Below are 16579 nucleotides of genomic sequence, written 5' to 3'. Positions count from 1 at the left end.
GGGTGTGTGGGGGGGGAGGGGGGGGGAGGAGGCTGGGTGGTTTAAGGGCTAAGTGTTACTATCCTCCCTCTTCTCCCCTTCCCCCAGGACACAGCCCTTTCCTGGACCCCAGCATCTCCCCAGAGTTCCTGGCCGCTTCTGAGCAATTCTTCTCTACCAGGTGCCTCCTGGCGGCTACATGAGGTGAGGGCAAAGTGCAAAGGTTTGTGTATTGGCAGGAGTGGGGATGTCATTTGAGAAAAATCTGTCCTCAGGAGCCCTCAGGAAAGGATTATCAGTCTGAAGTGTGCTAATTTCCCCAGGGAACAGTGAATTTGGAGGGGGAAGAACAATTGTTAAAAAAGACATCATTGTGATTTTTAAGCACTTTATGTCCACTTTCCCACAGCTGGTGTATATATTAACTCCCCAATTAAACACAGGCTAATCGAGGCTGAGGATGAGTCACGAAGCCCGCTGGTCTGAACCTTAGGTCTTGACACTGCACTGGGGGCATTTTTAGCTGTAAGCAGAGGAGCCAGGTCTTGCGGGGAATTATAATAAAAGAAGTGTGAGAGCCGAAGAAACATTTTGACTCCAAAATAATGAAAAGGGAATTTTAAAGTAAAAAAAAAATTTTTAATTAAATGTATATGGAACAAAACATGTCAGTTTATTTTTTACAATTGCATTATAATTTAAAAACAATTCATAGGTTAGGGGCGCCTGGGTGGCTCAGGCAGGTAAGCAGCTGCCTTGGGCTCAGGTCATGATCCCAAGGTTCTAGGATTGAGCCCGCATCAGGCTCTCTGCTTAGCAGGGAGTCTGCTTCTCCCTGTCCCTCTCCCTCTGCCCCGTCCCCCTGCTCATACTCACACTCTCTCTGTCAAATAAATAAATAAAATATTTACGAAAAAACAATTCATAGGTTAGATTTTCTTACTCTGAAACAATTTTTGGATATGCCTAATAATAGCCAAGAAATCATAGCAATGGACTTATCCACAGATAAGTAATTTCGAAAGAACAATGAAAAATCCTTTAAAAATGTTTTAACTTACATATATATGTTATATGTATATGTGTGTGTGTATATGTATATATATGTGTGTGTGTATATATATATGTGTGTGTGTGTGTGTGTATATATATATATACACATCTCTCTTCAGAGAGGTCCTGTGAGTTGCCCATGGTCACACAGCTGTTCACTAACAGAGCAAGGACCCAGACCTAGATGTTCTAGTGCCTTTGTCAATCATGCTGTCAAGTCTCCTAAAATAGAAGTAAAGTTTTAGATCCCTTGTGTGTTCTGGAGACCTGCTCTCAGCAGCATGAGCTTCGGATGGGGACATCATTCACCCCGAGTGGGGAATCAACCTATGGAGGAGGAATGGCCTGCTGGTTTCAGAGGGAACATCAGCACTGGGTGGTTCCAGGGCATGGACTGTGGTGTGGGGAGAGCCTGTCTGCTCAACCTCCAACCCCGTCTTCTCTCCCCATTCCCAAAGCATCCAAATCTACGAAGAGCTGAAGATGTGGACGCGCTGCTGCTGGGCATGGCCTCCCAGATCGCTGAGCGAGAGGACCATGTCATGGTGGAGGATGTGCTAGGTGACGCTGAGGCTGTCCCTGCAGGCTGGGTACTGCTGTCACCTGGGTGGGGATTCTGCTGGAGCTCCAGTGTCAGGCCAGGAGGAGTGACCAGGGCTGGGAGCCTGCACTCTCTCACTGCTCAGACACCTGTTGACCATGGTTCCCTCTGTGTGATTCTGGCCCCCCTGGGGCTGGTTGGAGACTGGGTCCTGGGCTAGTGGAGCTGTGGTGGCCCGGTGCTCCCTCAGATTCTCTGCTATTTCATCCCCAGATTTCTGGCCAGGACCCCTGAAGTTTTCCCGTACAGACCACCCGGCTGGCTGTGTGCAGAGGGGCTGGGATCTGGGCCTGCCCTCTTATACCAAGGCCAGGGAAGCACTGGGTCTGCCTCCGATTACCAGATGGCAGGACATCAACCCTGCACTCTCCCAGAGCAACCACACCATAAGGAGGGGTTGGGACGCAGAGGGCAGGGTGGGAGGGCCAAGGCACATTGGCCCAAGACATGGAAGGAAGGCAGTGAGGCACAAACACTAGAGACAAGTCCTTGGTGAGAGGGATGGGACTCACCCACATGGTTTTTCCCAATATCATCTACGAGGATGGAAGTTACCAGACCAGCAGGATTTGGCAGTAGACCTTGTGACTCTGCAGATCCAGCAAATGTTTGTTGAGCATGTCTTGCACGCCAGGCACTTAATAAGCATTATCTCGTTTACTCTTCCCAACAGCCATCTGAGCAGGTGTGGAAGGTCCTCAACCCAGGAACAAGCTGTACTTTTTTATACACTGACACTCGGGCTGCCTTTGGGGAGTCAACTGTTACTCCCTGAGCTGTCGCCTGGGCCACGTGGCATTGCCTGCCAGCCAACAGAGCAGTTTTGGTGGCCTTACCATCTTGGCATAGTGGCGTTTCTACGATTGCACGCTGGTTTTACTGCTTTCGTCCGTACTGTTTAGAAGATTGTTGGAAAGTGGAGAAGTGAAAGGCCGATGAAGAGGCAATATGCACGTGGGGCGTATCAACTTTATACAGTCAATAGAAAGGTAGGAATCACCAGGCGCACCAAAAGTAGCAAGTCTTTAGCTCCCCTGGGCCTCGCTGGAATTTAAGCTGAGCAAATGTTTGTTTACATTGCAGAGAAAAGAACTAAAGTCAAGGTCAGGTAGAAAATGCTGCTCATAGAAGGTTGAAGTCTGTCTCCAAAAGGCAGTGTCTATGCAGGGATTTGATTTATACAAACTTTTTTAGCTCTCAAGAATAGAAACCTTTTCGGGGCACCTGGGTGCCTCAGTCGTTGAGTGTCTGCCTTTGGCTCAGGGCGTGATCCCAGAGTTCTGGGATCGAGCCCCATGTCAGGCTCCTCCGCTGGGAGCCTGCTTCTTCCTCTCCCACTCCCCCTGCTTGTGTTCCCTCTCTCGCTGGCTGTCTCTCTCTCTGTCAAATGAATAAATAAAATCTTTAAAAAAAAAAAAAAAAAGAACAGAAACCTTTTCTACACATCATTCAACCTTTCCAATTTTTGTAGTGATTTTGACCCTCAACTTTCATATCTTTTTGAGAACAAGCCACATAGGGAACTGGCTGCCTGTTTTATTCCAACTTTCTACAAGAGGCAGCTGAATCTGTGAGCGAGTTCCCATAAATGAGTTAACTTGTGTAAAGCACTCAGAGCGGTGCCAGGGGCATAATAAGTGAGGGATCGTCACTGTCATTTATTATTATCCTCCCTGGGGCTGATCCCTGCGAACTACCCTTGCCCCAGGGCGGGTGCCGGGTCCTTGCACTCACTCTTGTCCCTTCTTGGCCCCAGGTGCTGGAGTCCACAGCTGCCCTGTACAACCGGGACCTGTCCCGGTTGGAGCTGCTCCCTGGGGGGCTCCTGGAGAGCCATGGGGACCCCGGGCCCCTCTTTAGCGCTATTGTCCTCAACCAGTTTGTGAGGCTGCGGGACGGCGACCGCTACTGGTTTGAGAACACCAGCAATGGGTAAGGCCTGCCTGGGTCCCTTCCTCAGACTTACCTTGGCCTGGGCCCCAGGCCCTCTGCGTGTAATGTCAGCAGCCCCACGGGCCCTTGAGTCCCAACTGGCCTCCCCACTTCCTCAGCCCCTCTGGGTCTCTTTCCTCATCTGGGTCCTCGGGCCAGAACAGGCATCTCTCTCCCAATGCAGCAGCTCCCCGCCTCTCCCTCCTGCAGGCTGTTCTCTGAGGAAGAAATCGCAGAGATCAGAAACACTTCCCTACGGGATGTCCTAGTGGCTCTCACCAACTTGAACCCCAGTGCCCTGCAGCCCAGTGTCTTCTTCTGGCATTCGGGTGAGTGGCCAGGGGGTGCTTGGAGGGGCCTGGAGTCGGGTGTCTCATCCCGCCTCAGCCATGGGCCTGGTTCAGGGGCGGCTCGGCAGTAGACTCCAAAGAGTCAGTGAGCCATGGTTCTGCCCTTGGGAACTTTGGTTCCGGGCACCACGGTGGCCGCATGTGGCTGTGTAGGTCCCCTTCCGCACAACCCCAGGAGGTACCCAAGTGGGGGCAAGACTGAGACTCAGAGAGACCTAGGGAGGAAGGCTCCCATCGGCCGGGCTGAGCCTGGGGTGGGTGGGATATCGGGAAGGCCCAGTGCAGTGAGGATATCCTCATTCCACAGCAGTGACGAGGGAAGGGCTGTGTGTGTGTGCGTGTGTGTGTGCGTGTACATATGTGCATCTGAGGGAGAGAGAGGTGAGGTTCGTTTCTGACCCCACTTGTTACCCCACTAGGCAAACACCACATTCCTGGTATTATGACAGGGGTAAGCAGCTCTCACCCATCTGCTACCCAGAGGCCCCCCACCCTACCCTTTCTGCCACCCTAACCTCCTCAGTGATTCTGGCCCAGCACCCCCCAGGACTCTAGCTTCCTCTACTTCCCCAGGAGACCCCTGCCCGCAGCCCAGACAGCTCAGCACCAAGGGCCTGCCAGCCTGTGCTCCCTCCATCATGCGGGACTATTTCGAAGGCAGTGGATTTGGCTCTGGGGTCACCATCGGGACTCTCTGCTGCTTCCCCCTTGGTAAAAGTGATGCACAGGGTGGTGTTGGGTGAAATGCGTAATCTAAGGGGTGGCAGTGGGGTGGTTTCATCTATGACAGCTGACCATGTACAGTACTGTTTCTTTGGGCACATGACGGAACACATCAAAGCAGGAGGGGACATGAGCAGTGTCTGACCTGCAGATAAATCAGCTGCAAGGAAATTTGCCTTCCTGTTCTCCTGGGGTCCCTCCAGGGCCCAGGTTGGTCAAGAGCCACAAGGAATCTATTTCACAGTTATTTGAAGGAGCCTGGGCCTGGGAAACTGTCCAAGGCAAACCCTGCTTGAGAACCAGTTGAGAACTAGCTGGGCAAAGGCTTGAGACTTCGCCTCTGGCATGGCTGTGTGTGAGCCCACCAGCTGCATGGCAGAGCGGGTCCGGTCTCTGGCACAAGCACTCTGGTCTTAGTCTCTGGCTGGGAAGGGACCCGAGTGGTGGAAGCAGCAGAGGCGGTGCTGGCATCTTAGACGATACCCTAAGCTCCCTCCCCACCCCCACCCGACCCCCACCCCAGCCCCCACCAGGGAGCTTCAAAATTTGAGCCAATTGAATGAGCCGACCTAGGAGGTGGGGAAAGGAGGGAGTTCTGCCAAGGAAAGGGGTCACTGATCTCACCAAACCCCCACCTTCCTCTGGCCATCCTCCTGCCTCTGCCCTTTCAGTGAGCCTGCTGAGTGCCTGGATTGTTGCCCAGCTCCGAAGGAGAAATTTCAAGAGGCTCCAGGGCCAGGACCGCCAGAGTGTCACGTCTGAGAAGCTCGTGGGGGGCATGGAAGGTAGGCCTGGAGCTGGCCAGGGTGGTGCAGGGGAGGACATGACTCAGGGCTGCAGACCACCCCCACCTCAGCAGCCTAAGGAAAAGGCCCCCCTTTTCTAGGCCTCCAAGCAGGTCAGGGCAGGTGGAAAGAGCCATGGAGGCATCAGGTGGAAGTTGGACCTGGAGTTCTCCACCCTCCGTAGGTCTCCCCGTGGTCCCACATACAGGGCCTGTGATAGACTCACGGGGAGGAGTCACAGGGCCCTGACTACGTTTCACAGGCTTACTGTAACTCTCTAGAATCCCCAGCAACGGATGCTTTGTGGCATCTTACACTGGAATTTCAGGCAACAGAGAAGGAATTAATGAAGGTTCAGAGTCACACTGAAGGAGGATTGGAATCTTGATTCCACCACTTGGGCTTTTGGGCTTTAGGCAGATTTTTTAATCCCTCTAAACCTATTTTTTCTTATCTGTGAAACAGGAATAATAATAGCACTTACCTCATGAAGGTTTATGAAGATTAAATTAACTAGTTCCCGCCAAGTACTTGGTACAGTATTGGGCACACAGTAAACACTCAGGAAATGTTGGTTATTCTTCACGTGGGCTAAAGGCACAGCAGGACTGTTGGGGAAGGGACGACCCTCAGTACCCAAGAAGGGGCCAGGAGCTACGGAGGCCTTGACCTAACTCCAGCTCTAAGCCGGCCTCCTTCATCCTGGCCCCGGCTGACCAGCCCTGTCTCTCCAGCATTGGAATGGCAGGGCCACAAGGAGCCCTCTCGGCCTGTGCTCGTGCACCTGCAGCCCGGGCAGACGTGCGTGGTGACGGCAGGCTCTCTGTGCTCCGCGCCCTCCAGCTGCGGCCCCCACAGCAGGTCAGCGTCATCCTGTCCGGCAACCGCGGACGCCGTGCCCTGCTGCTCAAGATCCCCAAGGAGTAGGACCTGGTGTGGCCCAGAGGGTCCCGTTCCTGGTCCACAGCCAGGGAGGCAGCCAGGTGGAGGGGAAGGAGCGCTGAATCAGGCAGGGTTTGTGGCTTCTAGTCCCTGGCTGTGGTAACTGAGAGAGGAACGTGAACACACTCATCCCGTTCTGGGCCTGTGGGGTGACGTGATCTGCACAGGGCCTTCTTCCTGCGCAGTCTTCCCCGCCCCTTTCTAGGGATGCCCCAGTGGGCCCTAGCTTGGAGTCCTTGGAAGAAGCCAGGCCCTCTTCTCTGCCCCCTGATTTTAGGATCTAGTGAATTGTTCGAGAGTGTGGAGGGGAACTGAATCAGAGGCTGATTTTCAGCTCTGACTGTCTGGCTTCCGGGCCCCTCCGTCGTCTGTCCTCCCTGCCTTCCTGACTCTTTTCTCCCATGTGAACAGAGAGGGAGGAATGGCTTTAGACGTATGTCTCTGAATGCAGTTTCTGTGCCTATAAATGAGCCCGGAACTCCACCAAGCCCAGGACATAACAGTAAATCCCTTTTACGAGGGCGTTCTTTCCAGTGGCCCCTGACAAAACTCACGCAAAGCTCCTGGCCCCAGGAGTCCTCGACAAGTGGTTGCCCTCCCTGTCGCCACTCCATAGGTGCTGCTGTTTAACCTGGAGGAAGAGCGGCAGGTGCTGGTGGAAGACCTTCGCCCTGAAGGAGAGCGGGCTGAGGTTCCAGGAGCTGATGAGGGCAGCCGTGGCCCAAGAGCAGAGGAGCCACCTCTTGGAGACCTTTTTCAGGCACCTTTTCTCCCAGGTGTGTAGGTAGGCTCAGGTCTGTCCCTGCATGTCTGCCTATGGCGGTGCCCTTACCTGCACACAGGCCATGGGGTGACTCCAGGGACAGTCAGGAGCCCTGACACTAATAATCAGGTCTACTGCATTTTTGGCCCAATTCCCTGGCCTCTCTGTAAGGAGATGCTCTGACACCTACCTGAGCCACTCCAGGGAGGCCGCGTCAGGAGCTTATCTGTATGTGTCGCTCAGCTCTCTCCTCAGGGCTGTCCAGCCTCTCTGCCCTCACTTAACTCATCCTAGCCAAAAGGCCGCAGAAACTCAGGGTCAGTATGGGGCCAGCGAGAGCCCTTGGTGCCCCCTCCTTGGTGCAGTGCCGCTGCCAGAGGCCTCCTTGGGACATGAGCCCACCTTGCAGACTTCCAAGAACTACCGAGGAGATGTGGGGAAACAAGCCAGGAAGAGAAATGCGAGGACTTTTATGCACGTCTGGCACAGAAATAGAGCAGCCTGGGTCCAGAAGGGTGGAGAGGAGAAGCTTGGTAGAGATAAGATCCCTCCAGCCCAGGCCCCGCTCAAGGAGTTTGTCACCCCTCTGGGAAGAAGGCACAGACACAGAAAGGAAGGTAACCAGCACAGAATGATGAGTGTAAGACAGCCATGAGCTAAGCAATGTAGGAGTTCAGAAAAGGTGCTGCGTCTTCAGGCCGGTGGACGGTCGTGGTTCGGGTCAGATTTGACGGAGACTTAAAAAGAGGTGAAAAATTGTTGGCTCAGAGGAAAGGAGCAGGAGGGACTGCACAGAGGTGTCTAGTAGAAGGGCAAAAAAATTAATGTTTGAGGAGAAGAAACAGGGTTGGCTGACTGGGGAGAGGATTCATGAGGGAAGTGACCATTTAATGGTCATTTACGACGTGCCGGGCACATGGCTTTTGTCATCTACTCCCCAAGCCAGTTGAACTTGAGTATGCACTGGAATGGAGGGACCTCCTCCCCAGGTGGGGAGACTCATTCCCAGGGCCCAGGCGGGGCCGGGGCACCTCTACTCGGCTATGGGGACCCTTGTGCTGGGGGCGCAAGGGGGTGCTACCATGTCTTAGGGGTAGCTGCAGCCCTGTCCGTCTGCACAGTGCTTCCAGGTTTCAAGACATTTTCCATACAGCGTCTCTTGTTGATTCTCACAATAGCCCTGTGAGATAAGTAGGGCACATATGAAAAATGAATGACAGACAACTGGTGCGACTCGCCTGAGGTCACACAGCGAGGGGGTGGCAGAGCTGGGACAGGAGCCCGATCTTCTGCCTCCAGCCCCAGGCTCTTTCCACTAAAGCTCCCTGTTTGGAGCAACGAGGTTTGCATCGTGAAACCGCAGCCAGGCTTGGACTGGGGCCCCGGTTGACAGGCAGGCAGAACAGGTGCTGTGCCTGAGGCCTGTCTGCTTCCCTCACCCCCTGTTCTGATGCTGGGGCAGCCCCTGGGTGGGCTAAAGATAGCCCACCATGAGAATTCCCCCTTCCCAACCCCACTTTTTCTCAGCTCAGCTGAGGCTTTTTCTCAGTCAAAACTCCTTTGGGTCTAAGAGCAAGCTCGCACTGATAAAAGGTCAGTTGACTCTGAGGCTGTGCTGATGTCTCAGCAATTCCGAAGGGAGGACTGTGACCTGGCCTGGAAGGGGCTAGGAAAGGGACAGTTGCCAGCAAACAAAGCCACTTCTCTCTCTTAGCCTGCCTCGTTTTCTCCGTGTGTTTACTTCCCTCTGTCTGGGTCTCTGAGCACTTGGAAGAATGTGGCAGGCCACGACTTCTGAGTTTTGTTGTGCTCAGGTCAAGACAGACCTGGGACCTCTTAGTCCCAATTCCAGATCATCTGCTTGGGTCAAGTGTGCATCCCTGGTGCAATCAGCTAACACAGAGGACTGGGGCTCTGTAGAACAAAAAGCCCCAGGGACCACCTGCAGGGCACGGGCAGGTGCTCAGGAGACAGGGTGCTGGGCAGACACCTGGAAAAGGTGGCTCCTACAAGCCTCAGCTGGACTTCAAATCAAGGAAACCCTGTCTCCTTCTCTCTCCCTCCCTCTGTTGCTGCCCGGGTGCAGGTGCTGGACATCGACCAGGTGGACGCAGGGACCCTGCCCCTAGACTCATCGCAGAAGGTACGGGAGGCCCTGACTTGCGAGCTGAGCAGAGCTGAGTTTGCCGAGTTCCTGGGCCTCAAGCCCCAGGACATGTTTGTGGAGTCCATGTTCTCCCTGGCAGACAAAGATGGCAAGGTCTACCTGTCCTTCTGGGAGTTTCTGGACATCCTGGTGGTCTTCATGAAAGGTAGGGGAAAAGGAAGTGATCGTCTAGGTAGGAGAAGATGGAAGGGGCTAGAGATGAGGCTGGAGGGTAGCTGACCTGTTGGAGAAGGGGAAGTGCCGGGGCCTGGTCTCCAGCCACGGCAGACATCTGGGAGCACCCAGGTAGAGATCAGGAAGCAGAGTGACCCCTTGTTGTGATCAGCAGTGGGTCAGACTCATGTGAGGCCCCTTCTGGTCAGCCTGGGGTTTAGGCAGGTAGGTTGGGGCTCTCACGGGGTCCTCCTCCTCCCAGGCTCTCCTGAGAAGTCTCGCCTTATGTTCCGCATGTATGGCTTTGATGGGAATGGTCTCATTTCCGAGGACGAGTTCATCAGGATGCTGAGGTTGGTCCTGTGGGATGGCCGGAAGAGTGGGCCAGGACAGGGCCTGCTGGGGGAAAGAAGTGGGGGCATGAAGGTGGAAGCAGGAGGGTAAAGAGCAGGGGCCATATAGCCGAAGACTATTATAACTAGGAGGGGGCCCTTCCTTGTGGGCTCTGAAGGCCTGGTGGGATGGCCAGTAGGCCCTCCTGTCCAGGCCTCAAGCTTCTTTTCAGGGCCCGATGGTTTCCCTCCCCCAACCCCAGGTCCTTCATCGAGATCTCCAACAACTGCCTGTCCAAGGCGCAGCTGACGGAGGTGGTGGAGTCCACGTTCCGGGAGTCCGGCTTCCAGGATAGGGAGGAGCTGACGTGGGAGGACTTCCACTTCACGCTGCGGGACCATGACAGCGAGCTGCGATTCACACAGCTCTGCGTCAAAGGTGGGGGGCCTGGCCTTGGGGCCGACTGACGTAGCCATTAGACATAGCAGGCACAGTGCATCGGGCCCACCTCCTTTTAGGAGCCCACAGAAATGCTTTAATTCCTTTTAAAGTCAGAAGGATGAGTATAATAATAATAAATAGGTGATGATATATCCAGCCTGGATTATATCCTTCTATGTACCAACGTGATTGTAAAAAATATTTATCTTTTATAAAGACATGTATATACTTTTTTTTTTTTTTAAGGGCGGAAGTGGTTTAGGAAGGTGACAGTGCCTAGGGCCCACAAAGTCCTAATGCAGCTTTGCTCCCAGGGTGGGCAGGGTCAGGATGGGGTGGGGGACAGCAGACAGAATTCTGCTTCTTCCAGCTCTCTGTCGAAGATCCCTGTGCCAGGTGCCCAGGACGGGGGTGGGGTGGGGGGGACAGTGTCTCCTTGTTACAGCCCTCTCCAGGCCATATTCACCTGAGCTAGGGTGTCTGCTGGCAGGGGGGCTCTGGTCTTGTTTGCCTTTATATCCCTTGGCTGAGCGCTTGGTTAATGTTGCTTGAGTGCACGGAGACCCACTTCTCTTGTCCTTCCCCCTACTTCCTGTCCCACCTGTGTCTCAGGTGGGTGGAGGCTAGAGCCAGGGTGAGGAGGGGGCAGGTAGCAGGACTCTCTGTGGTCTACTCTGAGCTGTTACGGTGCCTTCACGGTTTCTCGCTGGGGCATGTGGAGACCAAACCCAGCCCCTCCCAGGATGACGAGAACTTGGGGGAGCTGAGCAGCCCAGATGTGGGAGAGGGGCGAGTTGGGCAGGACACCACTGCGGCTCTGGTGAGGGCTTCCATGTCCCAGGGCTGGAGGAGAACTACTGGAGTGCAGACCAGCACTCCTGGTTCTTCAGCCTCTCACTTTTCCCAGGCAGCCAGGGCAGTAGGCACCTGGGCCCGAGGGCTGAGCAGGGGCAGGTGTCCGGAGGTGAGCCCGGGCCAGAGTCCTGGGACCACTCAGCCCCTGGGGTGGAGGACCAGGCTGGGGGAGTGAGGATTATGCGGAAGGGTAGCTTTGAGTCCTGTTTTGTTTTGCTTTTAATTGTTGTTGTGCCTTGTTGTTTCCTTCAGATTTTACTATGAGACATTTCGAATGTTCCTACAGAAAAGGAACAAGAATAGCGCAGGAAGCAGCCCTTTCCCCGGTCACCTAGATCTCCCCGTTCACCTGCCTTTGGTTACCATGTTGCCGCATTTGCTGCTGGTTGAAATCTGACGGATAAATATCCATACTTTGTTGTAAACATTCTGATTTCATGAAATTCACCTTAATCACTTGTGCCCCCTGGGCTGGAGACCAGGGTAGTCGTCAAGATTAGTTTAGCACTCGGAAGTGACCTGGACATTCCCGGGCTTCCTGTGAGAACATGGCTTTGCAGCTCAGTCCCGCCCTCCCCTGCAACGCTCGGGCCAGACAGAGAGGAACAGGCGGCTCAAGGGAGAGTACTTCCCCCAACATACTATTATGAACATTTTTAAACACAGGAAGGTGGAAAGAATTTCATGGTGATCCCATAAATGCGCCACCCAGAACTACATTTAATTCCCAGGAGGCTTTAAGCTGGAGGCTTTAGCAGGGTTTTTGTGGCAGAATGGTCTCAGCAGGCAGGTGGCACAGTTTCTGAACTCTACCCCACAAGCCTGATACCAGTCCCAGGAGTGGGCTGAAGGTGGACACACATCCAGGGACACTGTCTGGCCAACAAATTCAGGCCTTCTCCCTGCCCCCTCATGGCTGGGTCTAGCTCCCACTGGGGGAGCAGGCTGGGGCTGGGGCACCCAAAGGCAAGGGTGCTGGCCGAGGACCCTCTACAGTATGGACATGGGGTGAGTGCCAGGTCTTCCTGGGCTCTGGGCCCTGAGCTGTTCCCGACATCAGCTCTGTGTTACAGGGGTAGAGGTGCCTGAAGTCCTCAAGGACCTGTGCCGGCGAGCCTCCTACATCAGCCGGGAAAAGATCTGGTGAGCCCTGATCTGGGAATGTTGGAGGGAGGGCTGGGGTTGGGGGGGTTGCCTTTTCTCTCCCCAGAATGCCTGGGATCAGGGCCCTACCAGCCTATGTAGTGTCTTTATGCAAATTAGAAAAAAGGGCTCCTTGCTGTAGGCAGACACAGCCCTGTACCAGCAAGAGCAGAGAGCCTGCTGGACTTCGGCACCCACCTGCTGCCAGGGTCAAATGCCCTTGTGAAGGACACAGCTTGTATGTGTGTCCCCAGGATCTAACTCATTCTCTGTCCAGGTCTCTGTGGGAAGTCTGCTGGCCCCTGGCTGAGAGCTCTGACCCCTCCTCAGCAGAGTCAGTCTGAAGAGAGACCAGGGGCAGCGAGGATCCAGTGGCTCAGGTGGCCAGAATCCTCTCTCTTTCATTCCTGTCCTAGTCCCTCCCCCAGAGTGAGCGCTCGCTGTCCCCACAGCAACGCTGACGTAGAGCGGACAGCACAGAGACTGCAGTGCCCCACGGACACAGACCCCCCCCAGGAGATTCGACGGAGGTTTGGCAAGAAGTACGCCTGCTCCTCTCCTTGAGTTCATGCATCCCGTTAGCGTGCAGGGCTGCGGGCAGGATGAGCAGTTCACGCCCGAGCAGACCACAGTCTGACAAGGTGGCTGCTACACTGATAATCACCATGTCCCACCGATGAATGTTGTGACAGTGGTCAGAGCAAGGAGCTTCGGAGCTCAAGGAAGTGCTCACCTCTGCCTGGTAAGTCAAGGCAGGCTTCCTGGAGGGGGTGACTTCTGCACTTCCAGTAAAGGGTGAGAACAGAGCAGGGTGAGAATGGGGAGCTGCAGACTGGGAGGGGAGAGGGCTGTCTGAGTGTGAGTGGGACCTGGGCTAGAGGGAGTGCGTTCCCTGGGATGAACTGACCCAGTGAGCACTGCAAGGCTATCCCTACTCTGACAGCCTTGTCAGAGGAGTGTGGTAGGGCTTTTGGGGTCTGAACCCTGCTTGGCTTGAGCAACTTGGTGCCCTTTCTCTGCTCCTGGGAGGCGGGTTGCACTGGGAGGGGGGGTTCGTAGCCAGAGCCGAGACTTCCTGTCCCCAGGGTAGCATCATTCCAGCCCCTGCTGTTCACAGAGGCCCACGGGGAGAAGTTTCAGCGCAGCCGGCACCACCAGACCTTGCAGCAGTTCCAGCGCTTCATCGAGAACTACCGCCGCCACGTCGGCTGCGTGGCTGTGTTCTGCGCCATCAGCGGGGGCCTTTCCTGGAGCGGGCCTGCTGTGAGTGTGGGCAGCCCCGGGGTTGGGGCTCCCATGGGTGCATGGGGCCTGCTTGAACGGAGGCTGCAGAGGGGGCCTGCGTGAAGGGGTGGCGGCCAGGGCGGGCCCTTGACCCACCTCAGCGGCGCTCTCTCTCTGCACTGCTCCCCTCTTACCCGCCTGGGCTCCCCGACAGACTATGCTTCTGGGCTCATCGCATGGGCATCACGGACACCACCCGTGTGGGCATCATCCTGTCCCGGGGCCGGCTGCCAGCATCTCCTTCATGTTCTCCTGCGTCCTGCTCACCACGTGCCGCAGCCTGCATCACCTTCCTGCGAGAGACCTTCCATCGGCTCATTGCCTCTGCGGCCATCGTCCTCACAGGCAGGGCCCGGGAGTCCCAGGGCTTCTGTTCGTGTCCTCCTGCCCCTGCTGCCTGCCCCTCCTCTCTTTTGTGCTTGAGTGTGAGTCCTAGATGTCCTTCTCAGAAGGATGCAGCTGGCCCGCAGTGGTGTGAAGTGAGCCCAGGAGCCCCCCACCCCGCCCCTGCCTGGTGCCTCTTCCCATGCTTTCAGGGCCACCTCCTCAGCCTCCAGCTGACAAGTTAGCAACAGCCCAGAACATGGGCACATCATGTGTGATCTCTCCCAGTTTTTATGTTGGAAAACATACTCTGTGAGAGAAACCCAAAGAATGAACTTCTAATGGTATAATTTCAGACTCCTGTGGCTGGGCTCGTGGATGGCACATATGGGGCTCAGCAGGGGTGGGGAGGGACAGGAGGATGGCTAGAGACCAGAAGTGCAGACCCCGAGGGTCCTTCTTCAGGCCCCCAAGGCTGGGTGGCTGGAGTCCCCCACCTTGGGCTGGATGGGTTGAGCGCCCCCACCAGGCTGCCCCTGGCTCATTCCCACCCTGTCTGGCCTTCCTTAGTCTTGCACAGTGCGGGCCATGCGGTAAATGGGTACCTGTTCTCCGTCAGCCTGCTCAGCGTCCTTTCCTGCCTCTTCCCTGGACTCTTCCGTGACGACGGGTGAGTGAGTGGGCTACTGTGTGCGTGTGTGTGTGTGTGTGTGTGTGTGTGTGTGTGTGTGTGTGTGTGAGTCAATGTGGGGGGATCCTTTATGGATGGAAAGAAGCAAATTCTCTTGGCTCAGAGGAGAGTGTCACCTTCCAGGCAATGGGACAGACAATGACCAGCTGGAGCCCTGACCCCGAGTGGGCAGAAAGGGAGACTGGTGCCTGGGTTGAGGTGTTTCCTCTGGAGGATTCTTTCTGGAAGTCCCAGGCATCTCCTCTCAGCATCCTTGCTTGCTTTCCCTTCTCCACAGGTCTCAGTGTCCCCAGAAGTATTACTGGTGGTTCTTCCAGACTGTGCCAGGTGAGAGCCCTCCCTGCTCTGAATTTCTGGGTCTGGCTCTGAGCTCTGAGCTCCGGGTTCTTTCTGCCATGAGGCTGCCCAGTAGCGCTCACTCAGGTCTCACGGTGGGCCAGGCTCTGCCCTCTGGTCCTGACAACTCTGCTGGGAAGTAGGAGCCTCTGCTCTCTAGTCCTTCTCTTGGGAGCTTGGCTGGGGTCCTGCCCCAACTCGGAACATCCTTCTTCCGTGGAATGAGAATGGACCCCCTCTCCCCCTGCCCCAACCTACACACCTACCGTGACAGTGGCTTGGAGGAATGCCGTGTCCCAGCAGCACGGTGGAGGGACCAGGCTCGTCAAACTAGGCAGAGACCCCCACCCCTTGTAGTCCGTCTTGACCGGGGCTGTTGAGGGACGTATTCCTTACTCCCCATAATCACCCATTTTAGAGCTATTAGCTGTGAATCTGTTCAAAAGCTTTTTGAACCTATTTATATTTTCAGTCTGTTTCCTCCTTGGCATAGTACATTTTCTACGCTCCTCTCCGTGAAACACGGCATTTTTTTTAATCCTAAAACAACCTGCTCTGAACTTCGTGCTTGCTAATTCTTGCGCACTGGGATTTAGTGGATAGGCTGTGTTGAGGCCCTCCTCTCTGTTCAGGCCTTTACAGGCTTTGGTTAGAGCCCTTCTTAACCTCTGCTTTTCCAGACTACAGGGCTCTAATCTTCTTAATTTCTGCCTCCCTCCTCCTCGATCACTTGAGGGGCCGTTCTCTGGCCCCACACTCCCGTCCTGAACCTAGTACTGCTCTCTCGTGTACCCCAAGCCTGGGATCTTCTGTGAGAGGAGGGTCCTCCCGCCAACCCTGGGCTGAACCCAGGGGGCTCGGGTGGTCGCACTTCCTCACTAATGGCGCCACTGCTCATGCTGTGGGAGCCAAGTCAGGGGCTAGGGGGACGTAGACCGAGTCTTGACTCCGTGGGGGCAGGGCCTGCAATGTCCAAAGTCCGACCCAGGGGGCCCAGAGCAGGTGCCCCGCACGTTCAGTCCGTCAGCACTGGTGTAGACGAGGCCCACAGGGGGCGAGCCCTACAGAAGGCGCTAGGATCCCGTGCTGAACCAGCAGCCTGGTCCCTGTTCTTGTGGGCCTGACAGTCGGGGAAGTGACAGACAAAAAACGAATGACACCGGTCCTTGAAAAAGAACAATCGGGACAAGGTGTTGGAGGGATGAGCAGAGTCTGTTGAAATAAAAGGCACTTGTGATCAGTGGTGTGGGGAGAGAAGAACAGAGGAGAAGCCTGGGCTTCCGTGGCCCCCACCCAGAGCAGTGAAGTGGAATGGGACCCTGACCCACGGCAGCCCCAGCACAGCCCCTCTCCTCCGCCCTTCACCCCGCGTTCATTTTGCAGGCCTCACGGGGGTGCTGCTGCTCCTGGTCCTGGCCATCACGTATGTCTTCGCCTCCCACCACTTCCGGCGCCGCAGCTTCCGGGGCTTCTGGCTGACCCACCACCTCTACGTCCTGCTCTACGGGCTGGTGAGGGCTGTCGGGGTCTTGGCAGGATGATCCCAGGGAGGCCATGAGGGCTGAGACATCCGTTCTCCGTCCCCTCAGTCATTTCAGGAATCCCCTCCACTTCTCACATCACAGCTGGAGAGGATAGTGTAGGCCTGTCAAGCAGATGGACCCCGGGCCGCAGCGCTTGGAAGATGGGTGCCCGGCATGGGGCTGGCAGTAGCAGCCCTATCA

General features: G+C 55.5%; 1 protein-coding gene across 1 annotated transcript in view; it reads left to right on the top strand.

Moving 5' to 3' along the window:
• LOC125281946 (dual oxidase 1-like) overlaps positions 1 to 16579 on the top strand; it is a 63268-nt gene that overhangs the window by 39611 nt on the left and 7078 nt on the right. Inside the window, 24 exon segments of the mRNA XM_057313044.1 lie at positions 88 to 156; positions 159 to 183; positions 1508 to 1622; positions 2536 to 2622; positions 3390 to 3565; positions 3776 to 3894; positions 4489 to 4626; positions 5310 to 5423; positions 6158 to 6229; positions 6232 to 6356; positions 6982 to 7034; positions 7036 to 7141; positions 9215 to 9440; positions 9711 to 9801; positions 10044 to 10219; positions 12151 to 12220; positions 12637 to 12762; positions 13306 to 13466; positions 13649 to 13726; positions 13729 to 13787; positions 13789 to 13849; positions 14399 to 14498; positions 14797 to 14846; positions 16239 to 16366. Coding sequence (XP_057169027.1) covers positions 88 to 156; positions 159 to 183; positions 1508 to 1622; positions 2536 to 2622; positions 3390 to 3565; positions 3776 to 3894; positions 4489 to 4626; positions 5310 to 5423; positions 6158 to 6229; positions 6232 to 6356; positions 6982 to 7034; positions 7036 to 7141; positions 9215 to 9440; positions 9711 to 9801; positions 10044 to 10219; positions 12151 to 12220; positions 12637 to 12762; positions 13306 to 13466; positions 13649 to 13726; positions 13729 to 13787; positions 13789 to 13849; positions 14399 to 14498; positions 14797 to 14846; positions 16239 to 16366 — 2525 coding nt within the window.

Source organism: Ursus arctos, unplaced genomic scaffold, assembly GCF_023065955.2.
Source record: "Ursus arctos isolate Adak ecotype North America unplaced genomic scaffold, UrsArc2.0 scaffold_16, whole genome shotgun sequence".
Taxonomy (NCBI): domain Eukaryota; kingdom Metazoa; phylum Chordata; class Mammalia; order Carnivora; family Ursidae; genus Ursus; species Ursus arctos.
The sequence above is the reverse complement of the archived record's forward strand: the minus strand, read 5'-3'. Positions and strand labels throughout refer to the sequence as shown.